At 42.8% G+C, this 20,117-nt stretch overlaps 2 protein-coding genes across 3 annotated transcripts in view; one reads left to right on the top strand and one right to left on the bottom strand.

Annotated features, from left to right (window-relative positions):
- Nucleotides 1–3,339: 3,339 nt before the first annotated feature.
- Nucleotides 3,340–7,088, bottom strand: RPS16 (ribosomal protein S16). Its single transcript, XM_072146489.1, has 6 exons — nucleotides 6,987–7,088; nucleotides 6,847–6,898; nucleotides 5,042–5,143; nucleotides 4,116–4,212; nucleotides 3,889–3,936; nucleotides 3,340–3,526 (listed from the first exon to the last, which is right to left on the bottom strand). Exons 2-6 carry the CDS (start codon nucleotides 6,892–6,894, stop codon nucleotides 3,381–3,383), a joined length of 441 nt encoding a protein of 146 aa, XP_072002590.1. The 5' UTR covers nucleotides 6,895–6,898; nucleotides 6,987–7,088; the 3' UTR covers nucleotides 3,340–3,380.
- A 5,665-nt stretch (nucleotides 7,089–12,753) lies between these two features.
- The window catches only part of MON2 (MON2 homolog, regulator of endosome-to-Golgi trafficking), a 75,893-nt gene continuing 68,529 nt past the window's right edge, over nucleotides 12,754–20,117 (top strand). For both annotated transcript variants that reach the window (XM_072146488.1, XM_072146487.1), the window contains exon 1: nucleotides 12,754–13,106. In XM_072146488.1, coding sequence (XP_072002589.1) covers nucleotides 12,993–13,106 — 114 coding nt within the window. In that variant the 5' untranslated portion in view covers nucleotides 12,754–12,992. The remainder of the gene's footprint in view (nucleotides 13,107–20,117) is intronic.

Genomic DNA, 20,117 nt, shown 5'->3' with positions numbered 1-20,117 from the left:
ATTAAACCTCATCAACAAATTTTCTGCCCACTCCTCAAGCTTCCACAAATCCCTCTGTAATGCTAAACTATCGTCCTCAGTGTTTATTACTTTACACAGCTTAGTATCATCTGCAAATATTGAAACCTGACTGTGTAAACCCACTACAAGGTCATTAATAAAAATATATAAAATGAAGTGGCCCCAATACTGACACCTGTGGCAATCAACTGGTAACATCAACCCAATCTGAGAATGTCCCATTAATGACGACCCTCTGTTTTCTATCACCAAGCCAATTATTTACCCAAACACACAGATTTTCCCCTGGTCCCAGTATCATTTTATGTATCAACCTTTTATGCGGCACAGTGTCAAATGCCTTTGAGAAGCCAGATATACAAGATCCGAAGTGTCCCCCAGATCCAGTCTGGAACTTACTTTCTTGTAGAAGCCAATCAGATTAGTTTGACAGGACCAATCTCTCATAAACCCATGCTGACGCTGGGTTATAAGGTTATGTACAGTGAGATACTCCAGGATAGCATCTCTACCAAACCCCTCAAATATTTTCCCCACCACAGAAGTTAGACTCACAGGTCTGTAGTTTCAAGGATCGCTTTTTGATCTTTTTTTGTATATTAGTACCAAATTTGCTATGCGCCAGTCCTAAGTGAATCTTCAAATATTAAAAATAACAGTTTGTCTATCACGGTACATAGTTCATATAGAACCTGGGGGTGTATGCCATCTGGCCCTGGAGATTTATCTATCTTAGTGGTTGTGAGGCGGCGCTGTACCTCTTCCTAGGTTAAACTGTTGACATTCCAAAGAGAATTTACATTATTCCTCATTGTGTCTTCCACCAGGGGATTTTCCTGGGTAAAGACAGTTGAGAAGGCGACATTCAGTAGATTGGCCCTATCCTCATCTCCTTCCATCATGACTCCCATGTAATTCCTGTGAGGGCCCACACTCTCCGTTTTCAGTTTCTTATAATTTATATACTTGAAAAGTAATTTGGGATTATTGCTTTCCTTACAACTAGTTAGCCACATTGTTTTCTTGTTCCTCTTATGCTTTTTCTCATATAGTATGTGTTTCTCACAGGACTTTTTTAGAATATTTGTGGAAAATAGTCCCATTTTTTTTTTTGGGGGGGGGGGGGGGGGGAGGCTTTTGTCTTTGAGAACATTGTCCCAGTTTATGCCTATAAGATCTTCCCTTAGTTGCTGAAAATTTGCCCTCCTGAAGTTTAGAGTATTGGTTGCCCCTCCACTAACGCTCTTAGTAAAGCGTAATACAAAATCAATGATATGATGATCACTATTACCCAGGTTCCCCCCAACTTGTAGTTTTGATACCCTATCAGGTCTGTTGGTAAGGATAAGGTCCAGCAGTGCCCCCCCTCTTGTTGGCTCCAGGACTAGTTGCAACAGGTAATTGTCTTTTGTTGTTGATAAAAACCTGCTACCTTTGAAGGACCTGCAGGTTTCTGCCCCCCAGTTAATATCTGGGTAATTGAAGTCCCCCATGATAAGTACTTCACCATGCTTTGAAGCCGTATCCATTTCACTTATCAGCATTTCCTCTGCTGCCTCTATTATATTTGGATCCTTATAACAAACCCCTAGTAATATTTTATTCTTTTTCCCTCCCCTTATCTCCACATTTTCTGGCATTTGTGTACATACACTTTATATGGTTTTCCCTGTCCCTATTCCTTTTGTTCTTATTCCCCAATCTTATTCCAGCCCCCTTCCTCCCCCATGGACTGACTCTTCTCAATTCCCTATCTGCACTGTCTTTTTGCCCTGCATAGGTCTGTAGTTTAAACACTCCTCCAACCGTCTGGCATTTTTTCCACCAAAACAGCTTCCCCATTGAGGTGCAGCCCATCCCTACTGTAGAGCCTGTAGCCAACAGAAAAGTCAGCCCAGTTCTCCATGAACCCAAAGCCCTCCTTCGTACAATAACTTTTGAGCCACTTATTTACCTCCCTGATCTCCCGATGCCTTTCTGGTGTGGCACATGGTACAGGCAGTATTTCGGAGAAAATTACCTTCGAGGTCCTTGCCCTGAGCTTATGGTCTAAATCCCTGAAATAATTTTTAACCCCTTAAAGGACACCTCTCATCAGGTCTGTGTCACTAGTCCTGTCACCTCTACCTGTGGAGCAGCTCACAAGGATCCCATCCCAGCCTTTATCTAGTTATTTCATACATTAATCATTGTAAAATCATCTATTCTTTATCATATAAATGAGGCTGGTCACATGGTCAGAGGCAGTGATGTCACCCCTGTTACCCCTCCCCCTGCTCATGTCTGTGTGTAATGTATAGGAAAGCATGGCTAGTGTGTGTGCTGCATCTGCTGACATGCTGCAACCTCCTAATACACAGGTGAGAGACAGACATCAGCTACACATGAATCTGACATGTTCTGCTGTAACATGGAGCTACTGTATCTCTCCTAAACACACACACAGGCTGCAGGGGGCGTGGCCACCAGGAAGCACATTATTACACAGCCTCACATCATTATACAGACTGTCAGTCAAGAACTGGGGGTGTGGCTGTGCCTCCCACTCATGAATAAGGTGGACAGCTTGAATATGCTAATGCTTCATTGGACATTTCACAGGTCATTTGCATACAGCTTTAGGACCTCATTGCTTAGGTTTACAGGCATATAGAGGGATAATGAAGGGATAGATGCAATGCTCTCTAATGGCAGTTTATGAAAATATATTTAGTTTAGGGGGGTTATTTTGCATGACGGGTTCTCTTTAAGGATGTAGCCATTTTGTAGCTTAAGGCTCAGTCCCATTTTTTGTATTCTGACATGTGTCACTTTATATGGTTATAACTTTTGAACACTGTTACTTATCAAAACGATTCTGAGATTGTTTATGTCCCACATGTACTTCATTCTAGTGGTAAATGTTGGCTGATGAGTTTTGCGTTTATTTACAAAAGAAAAAAAATTATGAGTAAGTAGTATAACATTTTTACTTTTTTGGCTACAGAGCTGGTTGATGGCTTGTTTTTTTGCGGGACATGTACTTTGCAACAGTATCATTCTGGAGTACATATGTTTTGTTGATCACTTTTTATTGCATTTTTAGTGGGATTCAATAGGTAAAAATCATAATTTTTTGCTTTGAAGCTCCCTGTGCACGCTTGTAAACAAACTGGCGCACAGATGAGACGGACTGTGGTGTGGGACATCAGCAGCGCCGGACAAGGCAAGTACATATTTATTATTTTTAATAGCCCACCCTAGCGTAAATTATTATACCCGGATAACCCCTTTAATGAATCACCACTGAACATTAATAGAATAGAAAACAGCCAACCCCAATTTTCAGACGTTTTATTGAAAGAAAATGTACAATGCGATTAACGGTAAGACTTCTGGTAGCGAGCACGGGCTCCAGGTCCACCAAACTTCTTGGACTCGCAACGACGAGGATCTGCAACTAGGAGAGTCCTGTCATATTGGATGAGAATATCCTTGATTTCCTTCTTTGAAGCCTCATCAACATCTGAAAGAGGATTAAGAATTTGGTAAACCAAAGCTTTCCTGTCACTCAAGACACTACCTAGAAATGTGGGTTCATAGCCATTCTTTAAAAGCAGAAAAGTAAACAACCCCCCCCCCCCCCCCCCGTTTTCTTTACAGTGGTATATGAGAAAGATGGGGGGGGGGGGGGGTTTATAGCATTGGCAGGTGCATGCCTAGTTCCACAAAAAGTTATATGTGGCTCTGACAGATTACAGGCACATCTGGAAAGACACACCAATAGCGATATGGCTTCTATAAAATTAGACTAGGACATTGTGCACTGAAGGCACAGGAAAAGACAACAGATTTACTTGCATAATATCAAGTAAAGTGATTACTTACATTTCTGGTAGTATGCAACAAGGGATTTGGAAATGGCTTGACGGATGGCTGTAAAGAAAAAAAGGTTTCTTTATTTTAAGTCAATGTTGAAAACGTGTTTAGAGCCACACCAAATTTAACTCGCTATAGGAAATGTAAAGAGCAAGCATACACAATCTATAGTGCTACACATTAGCAAGTTCTAAGATTTAGCCATTTGGTTAAAAGCCTTCCCCCGCCATACTTACCATAGACTTGTGCAACACGTCCACCACCCTTCACACGGACTCTGATGTCAACACCAGCAAACCGCTCCTTGCCCAAGAGAAGAACAGGCTCCAGCAGCTAAAAGGTGAAAATACAATTTCTATGAGTAACAGTATGAAAGCTCAAGGAAAAAGCTAGACTTAAATAGTCTGGGCTCATTACCACCAAATCACAACTATGCATAAATTGTGGGTTTATTGGATCATTCAGGCAGAGGACCTTTTCAAAAAACATTTAAATAATTCAACTTTATTAAGCTTCTATGGTGGATTACCACCACACTGTGGTTCTAGCCACAGTTACCAGATTATACTGCTAGGCCATAAAACTTTCACATATCATACCAAAAGCATAACTATCTTAACAGGAAGATAGGCCAGTATATTTACATTGTAACACAAGAAACCACACACTAGAGTGAATGGCTCTACAGCACCCATGTACTCCGGGCCCATGGAGGAAACTTAAAGGACATCTGCCACCAGGATAAAGGATTGTAAACCAAGCACACTGACATATGGTGTCTATAAAAGGATCTGTTCATTTAGCTTCTTTTGCTCTGGTTTTTAACAAAAAATAAGGCTACTAGTACCACACACCACCGCTAACACTTGAATGGCTAGCAACAGTCTAACCCAACCAGTGTTAGGTTTCCAAAAGTAAAGGAGGGGGGGTGATCAGGTGTCACTGTTCATGAAGCTCTAGGTGGGCACACTCACTGATACAGCCAGTAAGTAATTGTCACAGCTTGGAGGGGCAGGCACACCTGCGGCACATCACACCCAAAGACAGTCAGCTGGCTGTCAGAAATTGCTGGTGGGGACTCCCTTATGGGTAAAATGGAAGGGGCCCTGGGGTGCACTCCCCTGTAGTCATCCCTATAATCTGGCCCTGCTTGTGGTCATACCTTGTATTGCAGGGTAACAGGTTCAATCATCTCCAGGGGTCTTCCATTCACTTTAATTAGGCCATTACCTCTTTTGCAGTGGGCAACAGCAGTTGCAGTTTTCTGTAATAAAATAGAGAATAAATATGAGGAATATTAAGTGTCGGAACAGTAACATTTTAGTTACTTATGGCAAACAAACAGCGCTCAGCTTTTACTCACATGCGATAATAAAATTAAAGCTGATTGGTTGTCATGAGCAACTAGAACAGTTCTGCTCTGACACTTCTGATAAATCACCCGAAATAATTTATAAGTGTGTTTGCGAGGCTAAGTTTGCACTTTGCATTTTGAAACGCAAAACAAAACGCAAATCTAAATGCTGAGGAGAGATCTAATTACATTGCTGTTAAAATTTGTCTGCAAAATGTAACCGCAATGTGTTAAAGGAAACCTACCACTTGAAGTGGCAGGTATCTGATGGAAATACCGGGCACCAGCTCAGGGTGAGCTGGTGCCGGAGCCTATTTTTGTTAGTGTTTTAAACCGCGGTTTAAAACACTTTTTAAACTTTATAGCCAGCGCAGGCAGGTACGCGCTCGGCGCTTACCATGTGTGCGGCTCTCCTTCACTTCCTATATAGCCGCGCGCACGGTCGCACGCATGGTAAGCGCCGAGCGCGTACCTCCCTGCGCCGGCTATAAAGTTTAAAAAGTGTTTTAAACCGTGGTTTAAAACACTAACAAAAATAGGCTCCGGCACCAGCTCACCCTGAGCTGGTGACCGGTATTTCCATCAGAAACCTGCCACTTCAAGTGGTAGGTTTCCTTTAATGCTTTTACATTGTGTTAAGACCCAAAGCTTAATGTGACGTTATCACATTCACATCGGATTTGGAAGTGCAAATGTTATGTAATTAGCAAGATCTCCTCGCCTGTATTGAGTTTCACAAAGCAGCGTAAACATTGGGTGTAAACGCTGTCTGAGGGTCCTGCAGCATTTTTAAGTGGTCCCGGAAACCCCCTTTAAGACCAGTTCAGTGATGTGGGATAACACAAGGGATTTGTATCCAGAAATAAAGATGCAACAAGGTATTAGGAGGGTAATCACCTATTAAATTTTACTGAGAATGTAGGCTCTAACCAGTGCAGAAAGTCAAGAATCCAGTGTAAAACATTAGTCACAGATATGGATGATATATTGCTACAATCAGCAAGTGCCCACCGAATATGGTGAAGGTAAAGTAACATTTTATTTTGGGTGCAGTTTATCAATATTCTTGAAGTTAGTAGTTTGGAAAGACAGCTACTCTGACAGCTAAACGCAGTTACATGGCGGCAGTGTCTTGTAAATGATGGAGGTAAGGATCTCTCAGCAGGACTGGTTTGTAGCATCAGTGTACACACACGGCCTCACTAGAGCCCTCTATGTATTTTATGTGTATGTCCTTAGTCTATTATTCTATGGTTACAGAGGCCTCCATCAGTATAGTGTTTACCTAAAGATGAATAGCAGATTGGCAGGTGTGTGGCATAAGCATTCATGTGCACATATTACCAGCACAAGTAGTGATTCGCACTACAGTACTGGCGGCTTGTGGTAGGAAAACACGTTTACACAAGACACCAGGTCTGCCGTTATTCCTGCATAACCCGCGGCCTATATTACTCGGTGCTCCGGCGCGTACCCAGCTGCTGCACATGTCCGCCTACTATCCAGCCTCGAACAGCGCTCCACACTACCGGCCCGAGCACAGAGCCTGCGTACAGCCAGCGCCGGCACCAGAGGACACGAGGCTTCAGCTCACACGGCCCCCGCACACTAACCTTACGTCCGAAAACCTGGACGGACTGCAGGGGACCCTTAGCCGGCATGTTCCTGCGGGGAGAGAGTGAGGACAGGCGGTTACCGGGCGAACAGCACACTTATTACTACAACATCAGGCCTGAGAGCGCTAGAGCCTCACCTCTCCGTGATGGGCAGCAGCGAGAAAAGGAAGTACGGGTTCTCCGCTCCCACTCATCAGGGGCTAGCGTGCCCTACGTGGTTACGTGTTACGTGACTACGCGCATACTCAGCGGCGCCATTTCTATTATGGGAACAATTTTCCCAAAAGTATCAGTCTCGGAACTGGAGTACATCAGCCTTTGATGCTAGTATTTGTATGTTTCATCTCGGTGTGATGTCCCTGCTGGAAGATGCTATATTACCCTAGCCGTCTGGATACATAATGAAAGTGATTAACACAGTCATTTGCTATACAAATGACACGTGTTTATAAAAAAATATATTTTTTTTTCTTTATAATTTGTGATTTTTTTTTATCCCTGGATTTTCTTGTTTAATTCTTGTTCCATAGTGGTTGGCTGCAGTTATTTATTAAAATAACACATGTGTATTGATACATTTACAGAAATCTTTATAAGAATACATGCTGGGTCCTTTTCGGGAGCCCAGATATGTAGAGTATTCCATGGACACAAATAGGTGGGGTGGGAGTCCCAGTATCCCCCCGCCTTCTAACCTCCTTCACAGTTGTGCCAGGCCCCTGGCTGGATAAAACCATTTGATTGTGCTAGTGGTGCACAGGAACCGTCAGTCCCTGCTCTGCTGCACTCCATCTCACAGACAGACAGCATGCAGAGGGTGCGTGATGATGTGCTTGGCCAAAGGTGCTGAGGCATATGACCATACTGTTGGGGGGAAGGGGACTGGCACGTGGCTACTGCAGTAAGTAATATGTTTAATGGCTTCTGTGGGGGGAGGCAAATCGAACAATATCTACTATGGTGCACACTAACTCAGCCGCTGTAGAAGCATTGCAAGTATTGGCTACTGAGGGGGCTCTGTAGCTATATAGGCAACAGTGTGGGGGGGGGGGGGCAATTGTGACTTAGCAATATAACAAATGGCTACTGTGGATTGGGAACTGTGACTACTGGCTACTTCGGAGGTACTGTGACTATAGTGGCTAGTGTGGGGCTCATGTGATTATATTGGCTAGTGTGGGGGCCTCTGTGACTATATTGGCTAGTGTGGGGGCCCTGAGACTATATTGGCTACTGTGGAGGTACCGTTACTATATTGGCTACTGTGAGCAGAACAGTACATACGATGTGTAAAGAAGTTCCTACAATGTTTCTGTTGCTAAATCTGCAGAGATGATTTGTGGCTGGAAGAAGAAGGGGCTAGGTAGAAGAAGAAAATGAAAGAGACTACTCCAAGCAAAAGCATAATATGTTGGCTATTCATAGTGCAGCTTTCATTATTCCACTGATGTTAATTCAAAACAGTGGTGTGATTTGTTACCCGTCACCTACGACATATTTTCTCTACGCATAAGCCCCTACTGTACTACATTACTTTCCATCTTCTAGTTCTTCCAACTATCAGCTGGATGGAGAAGGAGACGATGAAGATGAGTTCAACCGGCTGCTACAATGAGGAGACTCCTGCCTGGACCAGCAGATACGTTAAGCATAAAGCCCGGAAAACATGAAGGTCAGATTTGGGCCTTTAGGTTTGCTTCAGGATGGCTAGAGGAAATAAGTCAGGTACATCAGTGGGCAGATCTAAGAGAGATAAAGGGCTTATATAGGGGAGAAGGGGGCACAAAACAAGGGTGTAGCTAGACCATACATCACCCAGGGGAAGATTCGAATCACTGCCCCGAATTTTCTAAATGCCATGACTAAGCTTTGTTGATATCCAGAATCCGGGGTGCATGCCCAAACACTCCACTAACTATGACTATTCCTGAGGGTAAAGATGAAATCAATGTCAGTTAGGTACCCAATTGGATTCATCAGGACAGTTAGAGGGACAGTTTTGGTCTCTTTGGAACTATTATGCTATTTTTAAATTTGCTTGCCATAGTAGCAGCAGCAATTTTGTGATGGTCAGTAGATGGTGTCAGTATACAGATACTATACTCACATAGAGACCTTGATGCCCCTTATGAAGACAACATGGTAAAATAATAGCCCCTGCACTCATCTAGTGTACCTACAACTTAACTATATGCTATATGTCTATAATAACCCCACCCACATACTTTATATCTGCCAATACATCCCATGGCATTTGTGGCCTAACCCTTACGCACTATTGCCCAGACCTATTTACACACTGCTCTCTTACAGGACAGAAGACTTACAGCCTGACCTGGTCACTTCTGCCTGAACCCACTTAAAGACTGCTTTAAGCCTGACCCTTCTGCAAAACCTGGTCACTTCTGCCATAACCACTATGCAGCCTGACCACCTTACGCAAATTAGTCCCTTTTGGCCCTTCTGTAAGTGGGACCAAACAAAAGAAGATCAGGTTACTTGGTCCTTTAAGTTGTTTTGGGCAGAAGTGACCAGGTTGTGTATGAGGGACCGGCAGCATATGACCTGTCCTGTAAGAGAGTGGTACCTGTAAGTGAAGTCAAAGCCGAAGTGACAAGGTAACCAGTTGGGGTTAGTCAGTTTGGGTTCGGGTCAGCCTGTACAATAAGTAAGCATTCTGCAAGTGGGTCCAATCAGAAGTGACCAGGTGTGTTTGAGTTTTCAGGCTGTGAGTCATCTGTCCTGTAAGTGACCGACATTTAGGAGGATTAAGTCTGCCGTTACCCGTTTCTGGGTTCGACAACTAAATCGCTTTGTTTGAGGTCCAAACAGAGGTTACCAGTCTGTGAAAGACCAGGACAGTAGTTTCCTGACTTTTTTTTTTTATTTGGCCAATAGGAAACAGTCTGTGTGAACATCAACCCATGAGTAACTAGTCTGTGAGCGGGTCCGGTCAGTGACCAACATGTATATGGGTCTAGATAGCAGTAACAAGTCTTTTGTTGCTCTATTCAGCAGTGACCAGTCTGAGGGTCCAGCCTTTAAATGGTGTTTCCCATGAAAGAAAGTCCTCAAATTTTAATCCCCTAGTCATGTTTACACAATAAAGACCCCTTACTTTGCAATTTTAGTCAGTTTTATTGCTGTTTTGGTCCTATCACTCCCTAGTCAGTGTAAAAATCCAGAGTGTGGACGAGGAGTCTCTAAGCAGACACTTCATGATTCCTCTGTGCTATGATCCATGTGTCCTCACAATGTGCTTAGATTATTAGGGTAAAGGGTTTATGATAATAAACAAGGGGACAGATGGATGTTGCTAATGCACACTATCTGTCCTACTGATACAATACCAAACTGGGTTATCCTCATAAATCCGAGTGAAAAGAGGTGTTGAACATGGACAGAGAGACAAGGACAAGTAAGTAACATATGCAGGCAATATTAATGTAAACAAGAGCATACCATAAATGACAAAAGGTAGCCCAAAGTGAATAAAGTGCCTAAATAAATAAAATTGCAAGGTGCAATAAATAATGCAATAGTTATTCATTGCACCTTGCACTTTTATTTATTTGCGCCGTACACCAGGAAAAGATAGAGCCCGCGCTATCTTTTCCTGAGTGTGCGGCCGTGCGTCACTGTTTTCTATGGAGAGAGGAGGGGTCAACTCCTCCTAATCCTCTCCAGTGCACGGCGGTAGTGGGCATACCGCTGTGTGAATGCACCCTAAGCCTTTTCATACACTGTTAATAATGTAAATTTAATGTATTTTACAGGAAATCTACCATCAAAATCCATCATGATAAACCCAAGGCACTTACTCATAAATCCATGACTGTGGTAATCTTCCTATATTTGTAATCCATGGTCTCCTTCCTTCTAAAATTAACTTTAACATTATGCAAATGAGCTTGAAGGGATACCCTAGCCTATCTGTCATCTGGCTTTATAGACTGTTACACTGTTTTACCTTTATCCTGTTGCCCCAGCACTTGTGTAGTGAGCATGAAGTATAATACTACAATCATGGTAACTGGATCTATAGACAAGTGTTCATGGTTTATCGTGTCTGATTTTGATAGTAGGTTTCCTATAAGTCTTAGTGCTATTAGTAATAGGCCTCTGCAGTGTGTGTTCTCTCATTCAGCAGTGGAGATGAATAACAATCGAGCTGCGATAGGAGAAAAGACGAGCGCCATGCTATCGAAACCTAAAAAAGACATTTGCCATATTTTGCAGCGCTGGAGTTACGTTAGTGACTTTGTCAAGGGTTCTAGAACTGATCGTCTTTTCTTGGGGGTCAAGAAGGAATTTTTCCCTGAGAAAAAAGGTTTTTGCCTTCTTCTGGATCAGCAGTTTTAGATATAAGAGGGTTGTATATAATAAACCATGTTTTACCCACAATGTTCTGCGTGCTGGTTATTTTTCAGTTTTACATATGCAATGTCCTCCACCAGGGCCTAGCCTTTCTTCGGTGGTTACAGACAGCCGGGCCCCAGAATACCAGAGTGGCTGGCTTATGCCGCCTTGGGCAGGTTATGGTCACAGTGCTTGGTATTGGGACCGGAGGAAGGCCTACAGCCTGGCAGGTCTCCAGCAGGTGGTGTGTACAAGAAAAGTAGAGGGCGATGAAAGAGGTTTCAAGGGATCACATGGAGGCACGTTGTGCAAATCAACTCACGGTTCTTTTTTGGAACGTCCTTACATCAACACCAGGTTCAGCAGGCTGGAAAGGAAAGCCTGTTAATAGCTTCAGGCTGGGGTGGAAAAGATGGAGCCGAGTCCGGACAGTGGACCTCTGCTCTGGGGATTAGTCTCCTGACTGGCCCAAGGTGTCAGGCAGCTGGCCTGAGACACTTCTGGTTCCTGGCTTGTGCAGCACAGACAGGTGCTGCACTCTCTGCTTAGACTGAAGACTCACTGGGGCAAATTTATCAAGTGTCTGAAAGTCAGAATATTTCTAGTGGCAATATGGCAACCAATCACAGCTCACCTTTCATTTTACCAGTGCTCATGAATATTTTAAAGGGGAAAATATTTTAAAGTCAGAAATATTCTGCCTTTCAGACACTTGATAACTCTGCCCCACAAGGGGTTTTGGCAGCACTCTCCAATCAGCTTCCTTTACAATAAGAACACATCATACAATTGGGTATAGACAATGGATTTGTTAACTCTTGCCCTCCCTGGCAGTGTTTCCAGCTGCAATAATAAAGTTTCCTACTTTTGGAGACCTCCTACAGAGGTGAGCAGGTCAAACATAGGGTGCAGGCAATGTTAACCTTGATTGCTATTGAGGTTGGAAGGCAAGGGTGACATCCAAGGTGATCCCTACTCTTCGCCCCGGCTCCCTGCATGCTGCAGCATTGGTTTCAGTGTGTAGAAGGTGCGCAGCAGGAGTTGGGACAGGAGTGTCGGCCTTTGTAAAGGAACAGAAACCTGGCAGTGACAGTGCCACAGGAGAATGGGGTTGCCTGGAGGAGGTAAGTATAAGGTGTAAAGTATAAGGTGTTTATTTTATACCACTGTGTAATAAATATAGGCCAATGTGTCAAGAAAATAAAAGCCATAAAATCCAAATTTGTAAGAAATGCGTTTTTCATTCATTTCGCTGCATTTGGCAGTTTCCCAGTACAGAGCATAGAATACTGAAATAGAATTTATTACCAGCTCTTAGACGTATATGTAACAATAAGAAGTTCTGGCTTCCGTATTGTTACATAGGGAGGAAAAACGGAAGGGGTCCATGGAATGTATAGAAGAAACGTCACCGATAACCGTTTATAGCTCGCCATAGCTATTTTCCTAGCACGGACAGGCCAGGGCAGCAGCTGCCATGTTGTCACTGGCAGAACGGGAAGTGCCCGAGTGACGGTGACGTTCTGTGGGAATGTGACACTGCGCCTGCGCGGAGGGTTCTCCTCTGCCTGCAGCTTATGTTTACGGAAGCGGCTGTTACGTGTCAGTGCGGAGAGCAAAGGATTCTGGGAGTCCGGCTGATGGCCGAGCCGAGGGGCTGACAGCTCAGTGCTCAGCCGGGGACATGTTCTAGGAGCCTGGACTGAAGGGTGGCCGCAGGCTCCGCATTAGCGACTGCTCCCAGTCCCGCTTCTCCTGCCCTCTACCAAGTACTAACAGGAGCCATGTCCTCCTCCACCAGCAGCCCCGAGGCCATCAAGAAGCTCCTGGAGAACATGCAGAGTGACCTGCGGGGGCTCTCCATGGAGTGCAAGAAGAAGTTCCCTCCTGTCAAAGAGGTAATGCTAGCCGGGTTACAGCCCCTCTATAGGATGTTCTCCATCATGTCTTCTCCTCTGGACTCTTATCATAGGGATGAGGGAGATCCTATAGATTATAAGGAGGATGTGGGCACCTATACTGTTCTATAGAACCTAATAACTCTGCATATAGGGCAGCTCTGTGTGCGACGTATGATTGGAGCCCCGAAAGCCCAACGTTGAGCTATAGTAGGCTATAGTGAGAGTGCAAACACAAGGCCATCAGCCACACCTCCTCTTCACACCCATCCATGCCCTCTTGTCAAGTGGTACGGTGGCTCAGTGGTTAGCACTACAGCCTTGCAGCACTGGGGTTCAAGTCCCATCCAGGTCCAGATCCTCCACTTTCCTCCCACGTTCCAAAACATACTGATAGGCTAATTAGATTGTGAGCCCCATTGGGGACAGGGACTGATTTGACAAACTCTGCGCAGCGCTGCATAATCTGTGTCCGCTATATAAATAAAGGAATTATTATAGGCAATTTGCTTAAAAACAGTGGCGGACACAAGCTGCTTTTTGACATTGCCTGGTTCGCTGTCCACTGCAGAAATACTTCTGTACTTGATTTGTGTAGAGGATGATGACCGCATAGATGGAAGCCTCCTATGTTTTGTATTGGTGAATTTTAGAGACATCCATAGAAAACATTGATCTAGCCTCATTTAATAGGGGTTTTCATGTGACTAATATTGATACAATATCAGTGTCCAGTGAGAAATAATCCAACGTGCATAGAATCGGTATGGCCACAGTCATGTGTCATCCAATACGAGGTCCTTCTTTTCTTACATTTTACGCATTGCAAAGACCACAATTATAACAGGTTCATCTTACATTGCTAGCGTATTTTATATACTAGCAATACTTGTGGTTACACTGATGTGCACAACTTTTACCTGTCATGTAACTTTGCGTGATCCATGCTGCCTCTTCGGTTAAAGGAAATCTACCACCAGGATCAAGGATTGTTAACCAAGAGCATTTTCTTTTTCTTGTATCCTTGTTTTTATAAAAAAATATATAAAAATATATTATATTATTTATAAATTAAAAATGATGCAAATGAATCTGATGGGCTCTATTCTCCAGAGCTGTTAATTTAGCCCAAAGGCTCATTTGCATAATAAAATTTTTTTCTTGTAAAAACAAGTGCATATGGGGCTAAAAGAAGAGCTGATCTTACCAGAGGTAGCCACACCATGGTTGCAAGGGGTTGTCTGTGACTGTAAAAAAAAAAAACCTTGGTGGCCGGGAGGGGGCTGCTTAAAAAAAATAAACCTTTACTTACCTTCCGGAGTCACGCTGCCATCTCTCTGGTCTGTGCTCCATTTTAACAAACAGGGGCACGGAAGTCACCCTGCGCTCAGCTTCTGGCTGACCACACCCACCCATCCCGCATATACAGTGCTGGGAATAGGGACTGGTGGGTTCAGCTGGCGGGAAGCTGAGCACAGCGTGTTTGTTTACATGGAGCACAGACTGGAGAGATGGCAGCCCGGGGCGCCGGGAGGTAAGTAAATGTTTATTATTTGTTTAGTTTTTTTTAAGCAGCCCCCATCCGGCCACCAAGGTTTTATTTTTACAGTCTCGGACAACCCTTTTAATGTGATTTTCTGTGTTCATGAACATTTTCAGATATATAAGGATATTGTAAGGATTCATGTACAGGACAAAACCATGGCTACTTGCAATCTCATATATGTAACATATCTGTCACGTTAGTATCATACAGGAGCATACATATCCCATCATAGAGTGAGCAGAGACACTATAGTCACACACATGTGATTATATCTGTGTAATTATTGCTTCTTTTCATAAGTTGTTGAGATATTAGACTCTGTTCACATCTGTATTGAGTAGTTAGTTAGGAATCTCAATTCCATCTAAAATACTAAACTGATGGACATTGCGGCCAAAACCTGACTGATCTCATTGGGCACTGTAATATAACGGATCATCATTATTGGAAGTAAATAATGTGAGTATGAGCAGAGCTCAAGTTTTCTATAAGTGAATGAGGACAGGGTAACTGGCAGTGGCTGTACATACTTGCTCTTAGCTTAGGAGTGTATATCTTTGTATCCGGTCTATGGATACATTTGTCTCCAGTTTATACTTTGTATCTGCTTTCCTGCCCAGAGTAGGACTAGCTATGTTATGTTCTGGCTTCCAGTCTCTGCATTCACTGACACCAAATTTATAACTGGAAACGACTGAGGAATTAGAAGATTGTACACCTGAATATTGGTTGGTTATTAAAGGGGGTTGTATCAGAATTACAATTTATTGCTTACTTTATCCATGGGGGATGCTGTGTGCTATCCATTGATGCAGTGGTATTATCCTATAGGAAAGTGTAGGTTCCAGCACACAGCGGCTACTGTCCAGATGTTGTACCCCCATGGACTTCATACTGATGATCTTTGCTGAGGATGGTACAGCAGTATGAAAAATGCATAAACCATCGGACATCCCCTTTAAATGTTTTTTTTTTTTTTAAATTCAGAAACTAAAGGAAAGTTAACATTTTACTTAACATTACACATAAGAGAAACCATTATTACCGGTACAACATATTAACAGTATAAGTACATTGAGGAAGTATTACTACTTTGTAGTATTAATGTGTTCCTTAACTTTACATTATAAAGTCTTTGTGCACCCTGTTATTTGTTGCTGTTCTCGGTGGTTGACTGGTATTTTCCAGATTTTTTTCAGGCCATCTATTGAGTCACAATAAGTACCTCTCCCTAGAAAGATATTCATTATACATGACTAAGCGCCTATGATGGTAACAAATATAAAAAAAGATGAACATCAAAATCTGCAGAGTTTGCCTGTTCTTTCCATTGGTCTCCTCCGGGTCCTATGATTTCCTCCCATACTTCAAAAACATACTGGTAGGTTGATTAGATTGTCAGCCCCAATTTGGCAAGCTCTGTACAGCGCAGCATAATCTGTGTGCGCTATATAAAAAAATAAAGGAATTATTATTATTATTAGGTAAGAAGCAGCACTTAAAGGACATCTGCCATCAGATTAGTTGATGGTAAATGTGTACCACTCACCTCCTCACCAGCAATCTTCTTATGTTATATCTTAGAACTGCCTATATTCGTCAAAATTAAAGTTTTAAAAACATTGTAATCAACTCGATTTGCTCTGGCTCCGCCACAAGCTAGATTATTCACACCTCCTGGCTCCTCCTATGGACCGTTATGAATGCCGTTGACGCCACTGGGCCTTTCCCGGAAATCTTGCGCAGATCGGACCCCAGTGATGCCACAACAATGATCGGTGCCCCCCAAAAACGGCTCGGGGGGGGGGGGGGTCTGATCGTGGGGAAAGTTAAGTTACGGTGGCATTTAATGGGTTAAACATCCGCGATCGGAGCCCATCCGACCGCGGGTGTTACACTGGGGTGCCGGCTATTAATTATAGCCGGCACCCCGTGTTTCCCGATGCCGGTTCGGTTCAGTTCATGAGCTGAACTGGCATCAGCTCTATATCGGACGCTGAGCGGTAAGGGGTTAAAGGTGTCTGTAATGAAGCTTTAGTGTTAATCCTGGTTCTTATGACAACCCAATATTTTTTAAATCCAATTGTCACAGAGACCCAAATAATTTTGACTGGCGTTTAAATGATAAAATATCAAGTTCCAACTTACGGTACATACAAATTCAACTTAAGAACAAACCTGCAGAACCTATCTTGTACGTAACCCGGGGACTGTCTGTATTATGATTTTTATGTCAGAAACATGACAAGTTGCGACTTGTCTGACAAACCGGGGCATGGAAGCTGCGCTCTGGGGTGTTCACTCCCATCCATCCCCGTATCCCAGCGGCCACAATGCTGAGAGATGGGGACGGATCGGAGTGGATGGCCATCTCTGCCCGCCGAAAGTACCCCGGGCGCAGCTTACGTGCCCCTTTAAACAAACAGGTGCGCGGGACATCGGGAGCAAAGGAGAAGGTGAGTACTCTTTTTATTTTTTTTAAAGCCCTCCCCAGTCTGTCCTTAATTTATTGCTGCACTCGGATAACCCCTAAAATGAAAATCTGGATGGTATCTGCTTCTGAAAAAGGATAAGCTGCGGATGAAAAAAAAATCCACTGCCATACAGAAAAGATCTATGCCATGTATATTGGATTTTTGCGATCTCTCATTCATTATGGTAATATGACCTTAGACAAATGCCGAGAAGAGAAGATGCAGCAAATCTCAGGGAGAATTATACTAGGAAAGGCAGGTGAACAATCTTTTGAAAGCTGTTTGACATTCGCAGGGTCTCGTTTCACTCCCATTGTAAGGTTTTCTTCTTATTGTTACATTTGACCTCAGGCCTGTAATGATGTTCTTCTGGTTTTCTTAAGCTAAAGGTGTCTGAAGTCTGAAGTCTTGAGCTTCATGTATTTCATACAAAAAAGGTAGAGATGTGTAGGACATAAAAAAGTACTAATACAAGTATTTGCAGAACCGCAGATAAGTAGAGGCACTAGACTTTTACTCTGTCAGTGTTTGCAGAAAATGATAGTCAACCTCAATGATGAACCCCGGGGACAAACCGGACTGAATCTGACTGAAAATGCTGTGTTCCTGCTGTGGGTTTACCTTTGAATGTGTATTGCATCATTTCACTTCATTTCACAGAATTTTAAGTGGCATGTGGGTGGGATTAGTATAAATCGATGTGAATCACTGCTGGTTAGACATATGTAAGTACGGCCTTGGTGTTCCCTGGCTTAAAGGGTTTTTCAGGACTAATTTATTGATAACCCTTCCTTAGGATTTGTTTTCGGCATCCGATTGGTAGGGATCTGGAATAGCACTCCCATTTATCAACTTTTTGGGGTGGCATTTGTGGTCCAGTTCCATTGGTCAGCGACACTTCCTCCTCCCCGCCTGGCTCCTAGTCTTTGCCATGGCCTGTCAGCTATGGGCTGTGGCTCATAAGGTTCCTCCATGTCTTTTGGATTGTTTATCTGGTTCCTTCAGTTCTGCTCCTTCTTCTGACACTTACCTTATGAACAACTCTTCCGTCACTGTCCTGGTGTTGCTGATGCCAATCTGTGAATGTTCTTCAAACTGCAACCTAAAAAACTTTCGGTAGAAGAGTCCATCCCCGTGTTGTTAAAAATTGGTATTCCTCATGGAAATGTTTGCCCAATATTCTTAGACCTGTCAGCAGAGCTTATATTACCTAATTCTAACAGTTTGTATAAGACATTAGACAAGGCGCTGCGCTTGTGTAGTTGTAGAGGCTCTCGTCAGTAATTTTCACATCTTTCTTGTATGTTTGGATGAAAGAACAAGCATCCCAATTCTACTACAGCTATGAGAAAACTGGTAATTCCCAGGCTGAAAGCTGTTACCATGGAAAGCTAGCTATAGGTCTTGCTGAAAATGACTCCTTTATCACAAAGATCTTTGAGCTATACTGAAGATGAGCAGATTTTGTATGATTTTGTTGCTTTGTACAATCTTTTCCATTTACAGGCGGTTCCCTCCTTAAGGAAAGCCGACTTACAGACGAACCCTATTTAAAGACGGATCTCTTGATCACTGTGACCTCTGGTGAAGCTCTCTGGATGCTTTACTATAGTCCCAGACTGCAATGATCAGCTGTAAGGTGTCTGTAATAAAGCTTTATTGATAATCTTTGGTCCAATTACAGCAAAAAAAAAAAAATACTCTAAATGTCACTGGGGCAAAAGATTTTTTTGTCTGCATCTATATTGATAAAATTTACAGTTTCGACTTGCATACAAATTCGACTTAAAAACAAACCTATGGAACCTATCATGATTATAACCCAGGGAGTGACTGTACTTGGAAATGCTCACTTATATCCATGTGTAATTACGTTGTTTGTAAGTTGTCAGTGTAAATGAAATGTAGAAAACTTATCCCATATCATCAAGTTATTCCTGACCCCAAATCTCATGATCCATAAAGGTCTGGACACAATTACATTGGTGTTTGTATAACTGTTCCCCATTCACACAGTAGAATTTATAGACCCACTGTACATGGGAAAGTGACATATATATGAAGGTTTAGTCCCAGATCTCAGGTTTACTTAAAGCAGAATTAGTTATAAGCGCAACGTAGAATAAAAAAAAGAACCTAAAAATGCCACCTTTTTAGAAGCCACTTGGTTCAGTGCTATGATTCTTACAGTTTCGTCAGCAAAGAACCGGCTCACCCTTCACGTACACGATGAATGTGACGTTACAACTTCTGCTCTGGCATAAAATGCTGAATATATTGTACATCTGTTCCTCTGAAAAACAAAGCTACACCAGCTGGGAGATTAAATAGACCTGCACTTTAATCCACTTCAGGTTCTAATCTTAGTTATGTCCCTTCTTCCTTCAGTCCTGCCCACCTTATTTTAGAAAGTTTATAGCGTGACCAAAAAAAACACATAAAAAGTTATCGATATTTACATTATGACTAAAACTGCTTATTTAAACAACAAAAAAAAGACTGTCGGTTGATGGTATAATTCCCAGTTTTGTTGTTCAGAATGAATGCTCATGCACAGTGGAAAATTTCTAGATGCCGGAACTTGTGTAAATGGAAACCGGTGGAGATTCTGATACGATCTGCTCAATGCTCAGTGCATGCAAATAGATGCTCTGCAAATAAGTAAATAACGTCTACGTAAAAACCACTTGGCGCAATGGAATTGAATTAAAATGACAGAATTCATAACAATTGCATAATACCGGGTTCAAGTCTCACTATGGCTATATACAGTATTTTTCGGACTATAAGGCGCACCATCAATAAATGCCTGCTAAAACGTCTAGGTTCATATACAAGGCGCACCTGTTTATAAGGATGAATGACCAGCAGGTGGAAGACCTGTGCACAGTTCAAGGCAGATGTTGTCTGTAAGTATGGTTCATATATAAGGCGCACTGGAAATACGGTATATATAATATTGGGAAAGGCTAATGGGACAATCTGCTAAGT

Source organism: Engystomops pustulosus, chromosome 4 (assembly GCF_040894005.1).
Source record: "Engystomops pustulosus chromosome 4, aEngPut4.maternal, whole genome shotgun sequence".
In the NCBI taxonomy this organism is placed as follows: Eukaryota; Metazoa; Chordata; class Amphibia; order Anura; family Leptodactylidae; genus Engystomops; species Engystomops pustulosus.
Note: the sequence above shows the minus strand (reverse complement) of the source record. Positions and strands in the feature narration are given on the sequence as shown.

What these genes read in the sequence shown, in the direction of transcription:
- RPS16 (XM_072146489.1), bottom strand. Translation starts at nt 6,894, where the DNA reads ATGCCGGCTAAGGGTCCCCTGCAGTCCGTCCAGGTTTTCGGACGTAAG. An exon ending in TCCAGGTTTTCGGACGTAAG is followed by an intron (nt 5,144 to 6,846) that starts GTTAGTGTGCGG and finishes ATTTTATTACAG; the next exon opens with AAAACTGCAACTGCTGTTGC. An exon ending in TGTTGCATACTACCAGAAAT is followed by an intron (nt 3,527 to 3,888) that starts GTAAGTAATCAC and finishes ATCCTCTTTCAG; the next exon opens with ATGTTGATGAGGCTTCAAAG.